At 52.5% G+C, this 17113-nt stretch overlaps 5 protein-coding genes across 5 annotated transcripts; 3 read left to right on the forward strand and 2 right to left on the reverse strand.

The window, feature by feature from the left end:
• Nucleotides 1-337: 337 nt before the first annotated feature.
• Nucleotides 338-2246, reverse strand: IAR55_004360 (UV excision repair protein Rad23; the record flags this gene model as incomplete). Its single annotated transcript, XM_066947459.1, has 13 exons — nt 338-451; nt 516-731; nt 788-915; nt 967-982; nt 1041-1157; nt 1210-1224; nt 1281-1331; nt 1390-1517; nt 1574-1766; nt 1837-1916; nt 1980-2052; nt 2112-2144; nt 2211-2246. 13 exons carry the CDS (start codon nt 2244-2246, stop codon nt 338-340), a joined length of 1200 nt encoding a protein of 399 aa, XP_066801873.1.
• Nucleotides 2247-2836: 590 nt separating this feature from the next.
• On the forward strand, nt 2837-3901 carry IAR55_004361 (60S ribosomal protein uL29; the record flags this gene model as incomplete). Its single annotated transcript, XM_066947460.1, has 5 exons — nt 2837-2883; nt 3012-3116; nt 3429-3520; nt 3684-3803; nt 3882-3901. 5 exons carry the CDS (start codon nt 2837-2839, stop codon nt 3899-3901), a joined length of 384 nt encoding a protein of 127 aa, XP_066801874.1.
• A 1925-nt stretch (nt 3902-5826) lies between these two features.
• Nucleotides 5827-7371, forward strand: IAR55_004362 (uncharacterized protein; the record flags this gene model as incomplete). The annotated part of the gene is made up of 7 exons (XM_066947461.1): nt 5827-5874; nt 5933-6057; nt 6134-6207; nt 6273-6360; nt 6424-6573; nt 6631-6753; nt 6810-7371. 7 exons carry the CDS (start codon nt 5827-5829, stop codon nt 7369-7371), a joined length of 1170 nt encoding a protein of 389 aa, XP_066801875.1.
• Nucleotides 7372-8112: 741 nt separating this feature from the next.
• On the forward strand, nt 8113-13603 carry IAR55_004363 (uncharacterized protein; the record flags this gene model as incomplete). Its single annotated transcript, XM_066947462.1, has 8 exons — nt 8113-8448; nt 8642-9476; nt 9530-10142; nt 10212-10447; nt 10506-10612; nt 10676-12769; nt 12828-13001; nt 13064-13603. The coding sequence occupies 8 exons, from the start codon at nt 8113-8115 to the stop codon at nt 13601-13603; spliced, it is 4935 nt and encodes a 1644-aa protein (XP_066801876.1).
• A 1345-nt stretch (nt 13604-14948) lies between these two features.
• On the reverse strand, nt 14949-15764 carry IAR55_004364 (uncharacterized protein; the record flags this gene model as incomplete). Its single annotated transcript, XM_066947463.1, has 4 exons — nt 14949-15056; nt 15223-15492; nt 15559-15630; nt 15723-15764. 4 exons carry the CDS (start codon nt 15762-15764, stop codon nt 14949-14951), a joined length of 492 nt encoding a protein of 163 aa, XP_066801877.1.
• Between the last annotated feature and the right edge of the window lie 1349 nt (nt 15765-17113).

Raw genomic sequence — 17113 nt, forward strand, 5'->3', positions numbered from 1 at the left:
TTGCCAGGTGCGGAGTTGAGTGATGATGTACTCTGACAGCGAAGAGGAGTTCAAGGGTGGAGGACGTTCATTGTGGTGCAGTCGAACCAGCTGATGATATGTTGAACCACGTGGTTGTTGTGGCGCGTGCGTTACATCTTCACCCTCTGTCCAGAAATCAGGCAGACATGAGGGAGAGCGCCAATCGGATGACAGAGTGCTCGGAATCTATACTGTGAAGGCTCCGACCTAAACATGGCCATCATGATACATTACTTCCACATATAGATTCTGTCGTCAAATATATGTCCCATATCAACGCTTCTTTCCTCAGACGTCCCTTTTCACACCTTCTCGCTCATTGGTCCTCCTCGGTGTTCTCGAACAAGAAATTGGCGGCCAATTCTTCGTTCTTGTCGCAGAGCATGTAGGCTTGAAGCACCATCTGACGGTCAAAGCCCAGAGCCTCAAGCTGGAAACGGGCATTCTTCGATCAGCCCAGAAATGAGAACAAGCCAGTGAAAACGAATACTCACTCTTTCGACCGCAGCAGCTTCCTCTTGCGTAAGGTTCACCTGCATGACTTGCTGACCACCGTAATCATCCTCGTCATCTCCCTCTCCAGCCGGGCCAGCACCGAGAAGGTCATAAAGAGCTTGGGGGTTCTGGGTGATGATCTGAGCGAGTTGAGGATTTGAGGCAGCGATTTGCTGCAGTAAGGGTTGAATGAGAGCAGGATTTTGTTGGACCAACTATGATATGCCATCCCACATGAGTCTCGAGAACAACATTGGGGTCAACGACTCACCTCTCGAAGTTGTTGGAGTTGGGGCGCACCTTCGAGACCTCCAAGACCACGGGCGGCACCGGCAGCGGCACCAGGACCGCCACCAAGACCAGCAGGAACACCAGCGGGTGCGCCTCGATCTCGTTGCACTGTAGAATATCAGCATGCGATATCGCTTTATCGAAACAGATCCCGCTTACTAGCAGCTTCAGCGGCCTGCAGACAAAGAATGGAATTAGCTGAACCCGCTTCAAGGAGTGGGGAGTGTACTCACGGCAAACAAGTTCTCGGCGCTTCCTGGCGCAGAAGTTTGCGGTGCGGGTGCTTGGGGAGCAGCAGTTTGAGCGGGGGCAGCAGCGGGGGCAGGAACAGCAGCAAGTGCTGGAGCGGCCTGCGGGAAAGTCAATGACCCGGTACTTGACTTAAACAGAGACGGGACGCACAGCAGGGGGAGCAGCCTGAAATAGATACAACGTAAGCATCGCCACCGATCACACATGTTTGACGGACTTACAGCTGGAGGCGCAGCCGGTTGTCCCATACCCTCGACTTGAGGGATGTTACCCTGTGGATGTAAACTTGTTAGCCACTCACATCCAGTGGCATGTTGTGGTCACACGTACACTCATCAAGTACTCGACAGCCCTATCAGGATTGTTGAAACTCGCTCTCAAAGCCCTGACTACCAAATCTCGCTCGAAACCCATCTCGACCATTCCCTCAATCGCCTGTTGGAGTGCCGATCCGGTCACTGAAAGCGGCATCTGTGGGTCAGCATCTGGGAGCTGAAGCCAAGCTGCGACTCACCGAAAGAACCCCCCAAGCCAGACTCAACAGCAGTGGATTCGGCAGCTTGCGCAGAAGAGGTTTCAGTAGAGGCAGGAGCTGGCTCAGCAACGGGAGCGGCGGGAGTCTCGGCAGGAGCGGGCGCAGCAGGAGTAGCGACAGGGATTGTAGGGGTCGAACTTGAAGCGGCGGCGGCGGCAGGAGCTGCTTTGGGCTACAGTTATAATAATCCGATCAGCTTGCGAGTAAAGTAAGAATCGTATTGGCGATTAGAAAGGGCATACCTTGGCGACCATCACGACGAGGAAGTCCTTCTCCTTGATTTTGAGAGACTCGACAGTAGCAGCATCATTGAGGATCTTACCTGAATAATGGATGACATAGTCAGCTCACCAAAACCTCGACGGACAAAAGTCAAGTGACTCACCAGAGTAAATGAGCTTCTGGTTCTCAGCTGGGAAGGTCTGTGTCTCCTGGATCTTTTTCTTCAGATCGCCAACCTGAGAAGCCCGAAATCAGTCCATGATAAATTCATGACTTTGCGCGTTGTCTGACATACCGTCTCGGAGGTCTCGGCGTCGACTGTGAACAACTGTGATACAACACGGGGAGGAGGTCAGCAAATGGCAAGTGAGCTGGAGGTGGACAAACGACGCACCTTGTTCTGGACGGTCTTGAAGGTGATCTTGACCATCGTGTCAGGTATGCGTGTGTCCGTTGTGAAGAAGATGGAGTGGGGCTCGACAGTGACAGAGAACAGTCGACCGAAATGACACTCATTAGAAGCCATGCATGCATTCATTGGGGGGTGATCGAGTGGACCAACGACGCGAGGCCCTTCCGTCATAGCAGAGGAAGAGCCGGAACCAAATATATCGGGCAGGAAAGGGTCATTCAGCAAAGATAAGCCACATGGGGAACGACTTGACTCTTCCTGGAAAATAGCGAGAGTATCGGACTTTACTTAAAACCGAAGACTAATCACAGGTGCCACATCTGTACCCTGCTTCCATCCGCCTCCTTGCTTACAATGGTCGGTGCAAGACTCCATCCGGTGTAGTGTTTGTACCCTTTGCCTGGTCGCGGTCCAGCTCTGCCTCCTCTCTCCCCTGCGCCAGTGGACAGTGTTCCAGTTCAAGCTTTCATCGAATTCGTACCAATCTTTTGCTTACAAGTCCTTCTTCAACCATCAAGCTCTTTTCATTTCAATCTCTGTACGTTTTCAACACCACATCAATCAGCTGTATTGGAACTCGAAACTAACGTCTGTGGTCTATATAGAAAATGGCTTCCTCTTCGTCGAAGATCCGAGCCTTCGAGCTCCAGTCCAAGTGCGTATGCCCAACCACCATCGATCCACATAATTCCGAGAAACAACCAGGAGAAGCACACGTCGGGGAGAATGATCGGATGGAGGAGGACAAGGATCACAGCTGATGATTGTTGATGACTGTTTTAGGAGCAAGTCGGACCTCTTGACTCAACTCAACGAACTCAAGACCGAGCTCGCTTCTTTGAGGGTTCAGAAGATTGCCGGTGGTTCCGCCAGCAAGTTGACCAAGATGTGGGTATCGGGATGGGTTCTACATGGGTGTCTGTGGAGATTGCGAGTCGAGGAGAAGGTGGACATGGAAGGACGATGGAAGGTGGATTTGGATCTGCGTGAGACGTAGGGGAGTGAAGGATGGCTAGTTGGAGAGAAGTCATGGGAAAACGGGAACGTCGATGAGGGTGTCGTGTATGGGAGAGTGAATGTGTCGACAGCTCCGTCACTGGTGGAAGAAGTTGTCAGGACGAGACCGGTCCAGGGCAGAACCGATGGAAGAGGGGATTCATGACATCGGACGAATTGCTGACCATTCATTTCTTCCTCCAGCAACACTGTTCGAAAGTCTATCGCCCGAGTCCTCACTGTCATCAACCACAAGCAGAGGGACAACCTCCGAGAGTTCTACAAGAAGTCCAAGTGTGCGTTTGGTGTCTTGATTCCGGCTAAGAGATGAAACGCTGATGAACCCTTTTCGCAACACCTTTTGTTCGTCATCATCAATATATGTACGGTGCAACGATTACGATCAACCGTCTCCTATCGAATGTTATCCTTCACCATCGTCCCACTGGCATCACACAGACCTCCCCCTTGACCTCCGATACAAGAAGACCCGAGCTATCCGACGACGTCTGACCACAAAGGAGGCCAGCGCTATCACCGAGAAGCAGCACAAGAAGCAGATCCACTTCCCCCAGAGGAGTGAGTCGTCCATCTTGTCCAAAGCCATTGCGAGCAGCGCGGAGCTCATGCTGACGATTTGTGCTCTCGCGTTTACAGAGTACGCTTTGAAGGCTTAGGTTTTGTCCTGTAGGCTCGCAGGGTGGAGATGCATGACTGTACCATGATTGTGTTGAGGTGACTGAGTGTTACTGTACGACATTGGTTGGGAGCGGCGCTTGCACTCTAAACATCTCGAACTCGAAGGAGTGCGGGTGAAAAGGGATTGCTGGGTGATACATAGATTCTAACGATGGGGGTGGTCTCATCGATGTGGAGCGCGAGGATGCGGGGCGCAGCAGAACGCGTTGAGGTGCTTCTGCTTGATGCCAACAGACGTGAATGAGGTCAGCTTGACGCCCACTCTGGTTCTGTTCTGTGTTCTTGCCTTGGGCTTGAGCATTTTAGTCCTCTTTGCTATACTGTCAGAAGCGACCGCTTGCGGTGAACGTCTGGAATGTAAGCGAAACCCCGCAGAGCTGTCACTGGCCGTATATGACTTTGTGACAAGTTCACACGTGTCTAGCGAACTTCGACCGCCTTTGGGAACGTAGTGATGACAATTCAAGACTACTGTCGATCACCCTAACCTGAGTATCCCTTCATGATTGCTGTGAGGACGCTTTCTGACAAGCTCGCTTGTTGCGTAACTAATTCCTTGCATCCAGTCCCAGTCTAAGAATAGGCTAGGGTATATATACAAGTAGAGTCACTGCGTAGATTTTGGACGAGTCATGACGTCTGTCGTCGATTGGTGCGACCGCGTTTCATCCCCAATCAAGGAGATGAAGACGAGACTATAACAGCTGAGTAGCGGATGCAACCAGTAGCATCAGTATAGGCCTGTTGATGGTACAGCATTCCTATCCTCGCTTGGGCTTTTTTCGATGAGATCGCTTCGAGTTGCATCATTGAATTATTGAGCAGAATGTGGAACGGCAAGATCTGCGGATTGGTCGGACCACTCCCATTCCCGTAAAGTAAACGTACGCGATCTAATTGTCTCTTTCCCGCACGATGAGTGTGACCTGACGACAGAGCGTAAGGAGCACCTTGTTTTTCCTGGCGATTGATCGTCTGTGCTGTTGGCACCCTCTGACGGCATGCTCAGTACCAGTAATAGAAGTCGGATGACAACAAATCACTGATTCCTTGATGTGACGAGGAATTCTACCAACACGCAACACGGTCATGCGCAGTTCGTGCTTGTTACATAAAACCCAAATCCCCAATCCCAATCTGTCGCAGCCCCGTCCTTGTTGTGTGTTTCTGGAGGGGGATTCAGGGTTTGTGGCAGTTTATTATTGGACCGGAAGATAGTCTGGGCACAGCCTCTGACCGTAGTAGACAAGCACGGTTTTGGTTTTGCGGGTTGTTGCGGTCGTTGCTAGCAGCAGTCGTGGATCCCTGACTACTGCACCCGTCGTTTGACTTTTGATTGTTGAGAGAGAAAAAGCGCGACGTACACCCCCCACTTCCACCCCTTCAAAACCCGTTCTCATCTCATTCTTTACTTTGCATTCCTCCAATTGCACCGCCTACCTTTTGACAAGACCAATCACGAGCAACACACTCTTTCATCTCTCTTCCATTCACTACCACTATTAATAACCTTCCCATCGTCTCGTTCTTTGGTGCTTTGCTTCTACCTCGACTTCGATCCTCGTTGACGACACAACAACGCGTCCAGCAATACTCTTCCTTTCACTTTTCGCCTTCTATCCGGTAAGTGTCGCCCCCTCACTCCTTTGATCCCCTTGCCCCCTTGCTCTCCCACCTGCTCGGTTACACAGGTGGCAAGGATGATATGACCGTCATCCGTCAGTGATATCCGTCCAATGAGCTGACATCGTACTCGACCTTTCTTGATCTGTTATTTTGGCTCTTGCCCCGATTTGCATCGCGTGTAGAAAGTCAGTCAACAACTTCCGATCCTTTGTTTGATCTTTCACGACGATAGCAATCACTGACAATCGGTCTTCCCCCCCAGAATCCAAGCATCAACATGTTCGCTCAAGCTGTCATCGGTGCCGCCGCCCTCATGGCTGGTGTTGTGAGTGTTGACCGAAACTCTGGGCCAAGACCGATGCTAATAATGCTTTTTCGGCTAGGCCGAAGCTCAAGTCACCGCCACTGGTACTATGGGTACAACCAACCCCCCTGCACCGACCATGGGTACTCCTATCAACCAAACTTCTTACTCTCGTCTCCTGTCCCTCAACGCCATCGATGACTTGTGAGTGGCTGTTGCTCCATATCTCTGTTGTGTTACGCCGCAAGCCCGATCAGTACTCACGATCCTTCACCCATAGCTGTCTCTTCGGCCCCCCTACTTACGGTGACACCATCGGTGACACTGAGGGAGAGCAGGTCGCTTGGTGTGTCCGTGAGTCTTAGCCATCACCGAATTCGCAGCTCGATCGCGTAGCCTGACCGTCTTTTGATCGACAGAGCCTCGAAACGACGCTCGAGTCATTCCCGACGGTACCTTCACCTCTGTCCACTTTGTGAAGACCCCCCTCTACTGGCAAATCCAGGGGTTAGTGATGCCTCCTTTGCTTCTCCATCTTGTGTTCGGTAATTGACGACAGTACCTCTACAGTATGGGTGATCTCACGAAGCTTAACATCTTGGCCAACGATGAGGGTGGTGAGCTTGACCCACACGGTGCCACTGGTCTCGGTAACCCCGTCGGCGGTAATGTCACCACCAACGCCACTGGACAGGACGTCAACTACGAGGAATGGATGAAGTGAGTCGTTCGCGGGCCTTTGGCCAAAAGCCGGAACTGATGTCCGATCTCTCGCAGCTACATGTCTTACAACCAATTCTGTCTCCGAATCTGTATCTCTGAAAACTCTACCTATTCTGCCGCTGAAGAGTGCCAGCACACCCTCGACGAGATGGGCTGTCAGTGGGTCATGCCTGGAGAGTGAGTGGCCACAACATATCAATCATGCCTGTGGCTGTCGCTGAACTGTCTTATAGCTACACCGACAACTCTTTCACTGAGTGTGACGGTGACTCTGCCTACCCTCCTGGTCTTTACCCTGAGACCAACGGCTCGACTTCCACCTTCCAGCAGCGATACACCGGTACCTACACGAACGCCAACGGTCAACAAGGTCTCTGGACTCAAGGTCAGACTGTAACTCCTCAGACTGCCTACTCTACCCCTGCCACCTCCAACTGTATGACTTACACATCTATCGGTAACGGTATCGCTTCGCTCGCTGCCGCTGGAGGCAATTCCACCAGGACTGCTGCTGCCAGCGCTTCTGCCTCTACTTCTGGCTCTGCCTCCGGGTCCGCCTCTGCCACCGGCTCTGCTTCCAGGAGCGGTGCCTCCGCTGCCTCTGCTGCTAGCGGTGCCGGCTCTTCGGCCGCTCGATCTGGCGCTTCCGCTGCTGCCGGTGCCGCCAGTGCCAGTGGATCGTCTTCCTCTTCTGGTGCCCTTTCTGGCTTCTCCGGTGTCAACTACGGTCCCGCCGTTGCTGGTGCCTTCAGCATGGTTGCTGTCCTTGCTGGTGCCGGTGCTTTCTTGCTTTAAGCGGAGGATGAGAAAGGATTAGCATGAGTTGTTGTGGTAGCAAATGGATGGTTCGCTGTGAAACGGCCTCTCCTTCCTTTCCTTCTTCCTACGAAATGTCATGATCGTCACATCTTTCTAGTTAACGTATCATGTGTTATTGAACCTTCATCACGCACGCAGACATGACGTATGGACTTTTACATCTTTTGCATTCCAAAGCCGCACGCTGCAGGTCAGGTGGTTGTTGCATTCAATTGATAGGGTTCAGATGTCGGCGATGTGCGCCACATGATTGCACCGCATTTCAGTTACGGAGAGAGACAGAGAGATGTCATGTTGATGATATTGGGAAAGCTCCTGGAACTGGAACCCCCGTCTTGTGGCGATGCAGTCGTTACCTATGCGTAATTCTCGTCCATTGGATCTACCCCTGACGAGGTGCTCTCTCCTTATCGCTTGATCGGCAACACCTCACCTTCATCTGCTTGCTACCTTTGACCACAATTCACACGCGAAATATCGGCCCGCTCGGTCCCTCCACCCTCTTGTGTCATCTTCTCTTCTCAAAGACGGGATCTCGAGACCGATCAATCGGTTTCCGTTCCATCAACCTGTTATTCATCGATCCTCTCTTCCGTCTGTCAGGTTAGCCTTCTGGTCAATTCTGTCATCCGATCCTTCTCATCCGCTTGCTCCATCCATTCTAGCGTACTGCGGTAGATCTTTGGCTGGTCTCAGCCGGGGAGAGACATTGTCGCAATGTTCAAATCTAGGAAATCATCTTCATCACATCAAATCTCACCTCTCGCCCCCCCATCACCAGCATCAACAAACGTGCGATCCCCATCATTCGATGCCAACGGCAACGGCAACGTTATTCATGGGAATGGCAATGATAGTGGTCTGACCCCCAACGGTGGTTCGACTGCTCCTCCTCCTCCACAACCTGGGTACATGTCTGGGAATCCGATGGACAGAGCAATCAGTGTGGGTCAGGGAAGCGTCAAAGAGGGTAAGGAGAAGAGACGGAGTGGGTTCTTCGGATTGGGGGGTCATCATAAGAAAGACAAGGAGAAGGAAAGGGAGGAGAAAGAGGTAGGTTCGATTTGATCTCGTTGGGTGATGATGATCTGTGTAGTAGTTCAGCGGAGCGGAAGTTCGATGCGCCCGGACCGCACAGCGGGACTGAGCAGAATGTGTGGTCACACTCATCATATACGATTGCTGATATTCGCTCTGCTTCTTGCGTATGATCTTGATCTCGACTTCCTCCCCAACCCCACCTCAGCTCCCACGACCCCGCCCATCGTCATTTTCCATCGAACGTCCTCCACCTCAAGCGAACACTCAAACAAATCGATCTCAAGGCAGCAACACTAGTCACAGTATGGGACGACCACAGTCTGAGCAGATGCTCCAAGCTCAGCCAATGCGACAATTCCCAGGACCTGGATCGGGCACGGCCTCACCTCCAATAAGTCGGTCTCCGTTATCTCAACAGCAATCATCACAAGGACAGATCGTTTCCCTTCCCGCAGGACAAGGGGCAGTACACAGACAAGGCTCGGGCGAAGGTGTCCAACCGCAACAATACAACAACCAAAATGGACAGGGTGGTCTACCAAAGTCACAATCAATGGGTTTCGCTCCTCGGCAAGGCAGTGGTCTGAACGGTCAAGGTCAGATCCCAGATACCCATCCTTATAGGGGTTATCTGAACGGTCAACAGGATCAACAATCCCAGCCACAGACGCAAGTTTCAGATAAAGGGATGCATCGGTCAAGCTCCATGCCACTCGATCGTCAGAACCAAGTGCCACCTCCATCTCGAAGTCCAACAACGACGACTGCTAAGCCGAATGGGTCGTCCGGCGTATCCCCTCAGCGCCGATCAGCACATGGCATTGCGCAGAATGGACTTGCAGATACATCTGCAGAGCGCTTCGAGAGGATTGTCGAGCTCATCGCTCTCCAACCTCAGAAGACTTACGTGGCCAGTCCTCCAGAGCTGGAGATGATACTTGCGAGGACTAGTGCTGGAGGACAGCCAAAGCAAGGTCAACCAGGTAGCGCAACGAACGATTGGGATTCCGTGTGGCTGCAATTATCTGGTATCTCTCTCTGTGAGTGGAACGTATCATCTCGCAGTTGGGCCGCAACTGACTTCCTCACTCAGCCATGTGGTCCATGAAAGAGACCCGACTGGCCGCAGCAAAGGGCGAAAAGGTTCCACCAACTTATTTCAACATCACCGATTCCTCTCTGGAGCTGCTAGCGCCACTCCCACCACCGCCTCACCGACCTACATCTCATCCTCACCGTTTTGTATACTCTCTTAACACGGCCGGGTCCAATCGTCTGCTCTTCTCATGTCCGTCGGAGCGTGATCTCGCTCGATGGACTACTGCCCTTCGACTCGCTGCATGGGAGCGAGCCAGACTCGAAGAGATCTACACTGGACACCTGATCCAGGCGGGCGGACGAGAACCGAGATCCGAATTGATAAAGGGGAGGTTAGAGGGATGGGTCAGGACCCGTGTGATGGGTGGAACTGATTGGAAAAGGCTCTGGATGGTATTGAGCACCCCTGGTTCTGATGAGACAAGTAAAGACGAAGAGAAAAAGGGCAGAAGGAGAAGTTTCTTCGGCATGGGTGAGAAGGAGAAGGAACAACCTGTGCAGGAACCGAATACAGGGGTAAGCATGGCCAGCTTCTATCTAGAGCCGAGGACAGCGAAGAACAGGACTTCAGTAGTGTCGGTCCTAACCATAACCAGCGTGACTCAAGCGTGAGTGAAAATTCCATCTGATCTATAATGAGTCGCGTCCTAAATGGACTGACATTCTTCTATCTGTAGCTATGCCGTTTTCCCCGAGCGACTCGAAGTGATGGCTCAATCGAACCTTTACAAAATCGTTGGTCGGGTTAGCGGAGAGATGGTGACAATAGAAGGGCGATTGCGCGACTCCGGTTGGGCCTTGATCATGCCTGAGCAGCCAGGCGAGGGCGGTGGCTCTCCTAGTGGGCATCAAAATGGAAATCACGCAGCAGGCGACGGTACACCGCTTTCCAACATGATGCGTTGGGTGACTGGTTAGTCGACTCGCCATCGAAGATAAGCGCTTGAAGCTGATTTGTCAATTTACCTCAGGCTTTCATGATGTCTTTGGTCTATATGGACGACCGGAGAAGTACAATTGGGATCAACGAGATTCCCGAAGCTTGTTCTTTGCTTACCCTCAAGGAGACGATAGGAATGTGAGTTTACAGCATAGCCTTCACCCTGCATGTCCACATTCTGATGCTCACCGTCTCGTGCAGGGTCTTTTCCTCGACATCGAAGAAGCAGTGAGATCGGATTTCCGAACTTCCAACCTAGCATCGATCCGCGCTCAGTTCACGAATCTTGTGCGTCGCCGTATGAACGGATCTTTGAACGGACGCATCGAGGAGGACGAGGAGGAGGAGAACCCAACACCTAGACCCGAAGGCAATTACCGCCTGCCTCCGCTCTCATTCGGTGACCAGAATCCACAGATATCGGATCAGAGTGTTCCCCGATCTCTCACCCCAATCACTGAACGGACGGACATTGCCAGTCGAGAGAACAGTACACGTACGGCCAGGTCACAATTCACTGTCGGCACCGCCAGCGATAGGAAAGTCAGCGGAGGAAGTTCCAAGCAAGGCAGTGGAGGTTCTAACAAGCATTTGACTTCTGCGCATGGAGATGAGCGACTTGCACCCATTGCCGACAGTAGCCGAGAGACATTCGGACCTCTCACGGAGGAACCGTCCGAATCGAAATCCCCGATACAACCCACTCCTACCGCGACGACCGAGTCTCAGACCGCCTCGACGGTGTGGTCTCAGGACACTGGGGCTACGCCAACTCCTCAACAGAGTAATGGTGCCTCTCCCAGAAGTCCACAACACACAAGTGAAATGGCAACTTCGACGACTCCCACCCCTGGTCCAGTTCGAGAACCGGAGCAGGAACCCATGACCGCGTCTCGGCAAGTACAACAGAAACCATCCTCGCCCGTTCCTGTTCTCGCTACGCCAATTCAGGGGGTACTGTCACCCACGCCTCGTCGTGCGTCGTCAGGTGATCCCCTTCGACCAGTTGGCGGAGATCTGCACGAAGAGCCTGCCGCTATGTATTTGATGAATATGGTGGAGGAGCCTCAGCCTGTCCAACCTGACCCCGCAACCGTCAGGAAGAGTGTCTCGCCGGATCGAGTCAGGCCTACTATCAACACGGACTTTGATGGCCAAAGCAAGATAGCCAAGCAGGACTTGGGTAGGAAACCGTCGGGGGCGCGAGCGCCTCCGCCCAGAAAGACAAGTGGGTCCCGGCATCTGGAAACGATCGGCGACAAGCCGGAAGAAGGCGAACGGGTGGCACAGGTGCAGGATCAACCGAGCACGCATGACAAGCTTCCTTCCTCGGCAACTCAGCCTGACCTCGGGGAGGATGTTTCGGCTTTCATCAACTACGCCGAGAATCCCTCGCCAGTCAAGCAGAAGGTCTTGCCAGCACCTGCGAAGGCCACCTCGCCAGGTCCCAAACAGGAGGAATTTAGATCGTCATTTGCCCCTTCGAAAGCAGCTGCAGAGCGACGCGCCAAGGCTGAACAGGCTGCGGCAGACCATCAAAGAGCAATGAACGTGCCTGGTGGTGGCCGACGCCGCGGTGTGCAGCAGAGTAACATGAGCGATAGCGAGGAAGACGAAGAGGATGACGAGGAGCCTTCGCCTGTAGTCGAAAAAAGGCATGTGCTACCGCCCCTCCCGTCCACTGGTTCTGCAGCTAGGGGTGCGTCAGATCCCCCTGTGCAGCGTTCCACCTCAACCACTCGGGCTCTACCCCCTGTGCCTAGACCAGCTCCGGACGGACGAGGTCCGAATGGTGATCCCCGACCTCGCGACAGTTATTTCCCATTCAACCAGCAATCGTCAGCTGAGCAACAAGGATCTCGTTCCCGCAGTCCCGTACCTCCACCGGTTTCCACGTATACAAATGGTCCTACTCCTCGCGATCCTCCACAGCCCGCTCCACCAGCTGCCCGGCAAACTGTATGGAACGCGAATTTCTCAGCAGAACATGGCATGCCCGCTGAGAACCGATCTGGCAAGTTTGTAGAGCTTGAGGAACCTCAGGCTCAACTCACGAAGGCCTTTGCGCCTCATGGTCTACTTCAAGCAGGTATGCAGGACAAGGAAGACCGATCAGCCAAGAAGCAAGAGGAAGTCGCGAGAGAAACCGGCAGCTCGTTGATCAATGTGCCGGCCAAACCACCACCTCCGCAGAGTGGTTTGCTCGGTGCGGTAGCGGCACATGAAAGAGATCGAAAGAACGCAGGAGGCATAGGCGCGACTTTGACTGACAGAGAGCGGGAAAAGCGGCTGGCGGTGAGTGTTGCTCGTAGATCGCTGCGAGGAATGAATTGTGCTGACAGACTGAATGCAGGAGGAGAGACAACGAGAGATCGACAGGCTTCAGAGACAGCAAATGGAACACATGAGGCACTTTGGCGGCGGGTCAGACATGTATTCTCCCCAACAGGGGTACCCCTATGGAATGGGCATGCCACAGATGGGAATGAACATGGGTATGATGGGCATGCCACCAATGGGTTATTCTGTGAGTTTCCAACCAAGAGCCCCGCCAGACTTGCGATGGCTGACGAGTCGTGCTTGCAGCAGTACCACGGTGGCTACAATCCTTATGCGCAGCAACAGGCTATGATGGCTGCTCAGATGGCTTACCAACAAGCGTTGATGGCCATGTCGCAGTCGGGGTCGCAAGCTGGTGATTATCCGGAACATGCGCAAACGCCACCTGGAGCAGGAGCAGGACAGGCCTCAGGTCCTGATGGTCGGTCCACTTCCCCCGTCGGGAGTGTGAGAAGTCAGAATCATTCTCCTCCACCTGTACCTCAATTCTACGGCTATCCTCCCCCGATGGGATCACCGATGGGAATGCCTCGGATGGGAATGCCAATGGGAATGCCTTGGATGATGCCCCCCGCTTCACCAGGTATGTGGGGATCACCTAGTCCAACTCCCGGTCAGAATCAAGGTGGACCAGGTCAATATAGTCACATGAACGATTGGCTTCATCCTCAACAGGGAGGTCAGCCCGGTGGTGGCGGTAGTAGTGATGCGGGAAGTCATAGGAGTAGAGTGGCAAGTGTGGTCAGTAATGGGGATGATGAGAGAGAAAAGAGGCAGAATTATTCGTAGAACGTGAGGTGGCAAGGGTATGTCCTGTCGGGTTGATTGATTTGCTTATTTGCTATTTGTGCTGTCAGCGATACAACACGTATAACGAACTTTGATGCGACCGTGATTCAGATGTAATTGTGATGAAGATTCTCGTTCGTCTTTTGTGTTACGCCAAGAGCACACCCAGATTTGCAGAATGCGATTGAGCCGACGACACTTCGTGCAAATAGATATTTGAGTTCTCATGCGCTGACAACGTCTACCTGGGTTACAATTGGTTTTGCAATCGTGCTTCTGACCTAAGACTGGCCAGTACGAATGTCCAGTGACCGCCTCATTCGAGAGGTCTGACCTGGGCAAGCGCCGGAGCGGAAGATGGGACATGTTCTAGACCACCTGAAGGCGTTTTCTCAACCTCCTTCATGTTGCATCTATCCCTGACCCACTAGTCGTCTATATGAACAAGCTGTTGAACTGCAAGAAGCCGATATCACCATTATACACAGCACAACATATGCACACCGCATGCGCATGGTTATGGTCGTTCCCCTCCCGCTCCAAAGTGGGAGTAGGCTGACCCTGCGCCTCTGTACTCACTTGCGAGAGCCAACCGTTGCTCTTGTGACGCACTGTACGTCTCCCACTGGGCAAGCGCCACCTTGCCTTTTTCCACGCGCTCCTGTAGGAGTGCCACATTTCTTTCTTCTGTTTCCTTGGTGATTTTCAATTGCCTCCTGTATCTGGTGTCTGAGACACGGTCTACAAGTCAAGGCATCAGATTGTTCTAAATATATGCAAGCGCAAGATCAAGCTTACGCTTCACTTTCTTAATGTAATTGGCTTCTTCGTTTGACATTGGCCCCTGGTTAGTTCCGGTCAATCGGCTTCGCACGGCTTCGGCTGGAATGGGTCTAGGAAGGCAACTTAATAGGTTATCGTCCAGCTCTACTGTGCTCCAGTCCGTCCTTCCTGCTTTTGTCCTCTCCTTCCATGGGTCATCCAGCTCAGGCAATTCGGGGCATGACCCGCAAAAGGTCATTTGCAGCTGCGGAAGTGCTTCCGCTCGTTCAGTGCAAGCTTGCTTGTGACCCATGATTTGGGATCGAAGGGTTGCAAGTCCAGTTCGAAAGTGCGAGACCCGCCGCGACTGGTCAGATTCCATTTTCAACTTTCTATCCTCGTACTTTCGTTGACGCTCTCGTTGTCTAGCTAAGCGAGCATCAGGAGAACGGGCCACCAAACAGCGCAGAACGATAGCCCTTTTGGGAATGGTCGGAAGGTATCCAGGAAGTGCGGTCCATATGGAGCTCACCTCGTCTTCTGCTTCGTTCGTCGTCAATCCCATGCTCACTGATATATCTCATCAGCCGCTGAACCGATTCTCAACCTGGGTCTGGGCCTGTATGAACGCGAATGAGAGCTTCCAATTGGACGGGGGCTCTCGACCTCCTCGAACTCCGACCGTATGGTACTGAAATTGGACTCCGAGCGGATTGTGTCATCGACGCCCGCACCTGAATAGAAGGCCCTCATGTTTGATACACTTGCCGTAGTAGCATCCTGCGAGCACATGACAGGTTTTTATCGGCAAGGACGGTGGTTGGCGCCAATCGCTGACCAGAAAGCATACCACTTACCGAATTGTAATGATCATTGACATGGCTGCCATGCGGAGCGGAAGGGAAAGTCATGGCCGAAGAGGCGCCGTATGCACTTGCACCATATTCAGTGTGAGGGAGAGTTGACTGAGGGAAGCTACTTCCCTGCCCAGAGATACTGCCGAACAACGCAGGATCGACATTCGGGTACGGGTTGTGAATGAAGTTGGTCTGGGCGTACGGGTTGTGTTCGAAGCTGTGCATCGGGTGATAGCTGGGAAGCCCGCCGGTGTAGCCACCGGTTGGATACTGCCACAGATGGTCATGAGAGTGGGCATCAGCTGGCATGGGACATTGCTTCCAGACCTTACATACTGTACCATAGTTGGAGGCTACGGGATGCATTTGGTCTGGCATCATGGCGGTAGCGTGGTCCCCAGCAGTGTCCTGTCATGACCACTGTCAGTCAATACACTTTCGTGCCATGGTCACGAAAATGCCATGTGCTCGTGTCGTCGCTGTCATCAAGGCTCACTCACATCATCATAGGTGACAGGATCCCAGGTTTGGTTGTACGACATTTTGGGAGACAAATGGAGCTCGAGAATATGGAGTCTAGTAAATATGATGGTCAAGAAGGCAAAGCAAGTGGCGAAGGTCATACTCTGATATGCTGTCTTTTTGTGTTTTGTGAATGTGGACCGGCCAGAGGAGACTGGGTGATGCGCTCATGATGCGCTCTCAATAGACATTGGCGAAGTACCAATCCAAGCTGTCAAATCAAAGGATCATTTCTCACTGCAGACGCTTCCGAAAGGATCACCCTAAAGTGCCACACAAAGACTTTGACACTGTCTGTTGTGTCCCCACCAGACGCGTTTCACCTCACCTTTGGTCTTCCATCATTCGGGATGGCGACGAATCATGTAATGGAACTGAGGTGGGATGCAAGAAGACGCAAGGGAGCAAAGACATATCGAAGTTGTAATGTGATCCAGATAAATTTGGACAAGAGACCCTGTATGCATTTCTTGTCATTTACGTCGTGGGATGCGAAACAGAACTCAGTCATTTCTCTCCTTCTAGAATGAGATCTGTCTTCTGTGCTAGCCTCGGCGAAGGAACTCTCCAGAAGTTTGATCTGACTTCGGCGAGACTTCCCAAGATCATGGTTGGCAGTGTCGTCTCGCATCACCACTTGAGCGGTACTGAGGTCGGAGGAGGAGCCACTGGCATCACCCGGCCCTTCGTCGAAGGCAGACAAAATGCTATACTCTTCCTTAGTATGTCCTTGTGGGCCAAGTGGTGAGTACTACAACCTACCTCCAATTCGTGAAAGTAAACTGAAAGAAACAAGAAGGGGGAAGACTGACCCACCCGTGGTACAGACTGAATTCACTATCCTGATTCGAATGTCGATGTTGGCACCGAGTGGCAGGCTCCAGTCCCGCGGACCAACGAGGCTGAGGTCCGCCGAATTGTCAGCCTAAAGTCGGGATAACGGAGGGTGACAGTCTGTACGTAGGCAGTTGTTATCGATTGTGGCACAAGTGCCTTCTGTTAGGAGCGCCCTTAGGCTCCTAACGGAATTGAGCCCCAACGAGACTCGTTATCGGGCGTGAGGCCAACAATTATGAATTGTGAAGCTTCCTCATAAGTCCCTCATGTATCAGGTCAGCAAATGATCAGCACATGCCGGCTGTGATTGCAAGTCGCATTGCACCGGCAGCTTCTACACTGATCCACGCATGTGTGTGAAAGTCCATGATTTGTCGTGCGCTCCGTGGTAACTTAGGTATACTCAAAGCTTCGGTCGCTAAGTTAAGCATAGCAAAAATCTGAACCGATTAATTATCAAGAGATATTCGCATTGGAACAAGGAGATATCATCGCGTCGTTTAGATTGTCAACTTTGGTACCAGGCTGGGAG

Source organism: Kwoniella newhampshirensis, chromosome 8 (genome assembly GCF_039105145.1).
Source record: "Kwoniella newhampshirensis strain CBS 13917 chromosome 8, whole genome shotgun sequence".
Lineage (NCBI taxonomy): Eukaryota > Fungi > Basidiomycota > Tremellomycetes > Tremellales > Cryptococcaceae > Kwoniella > Kwoniella newhampshirensis.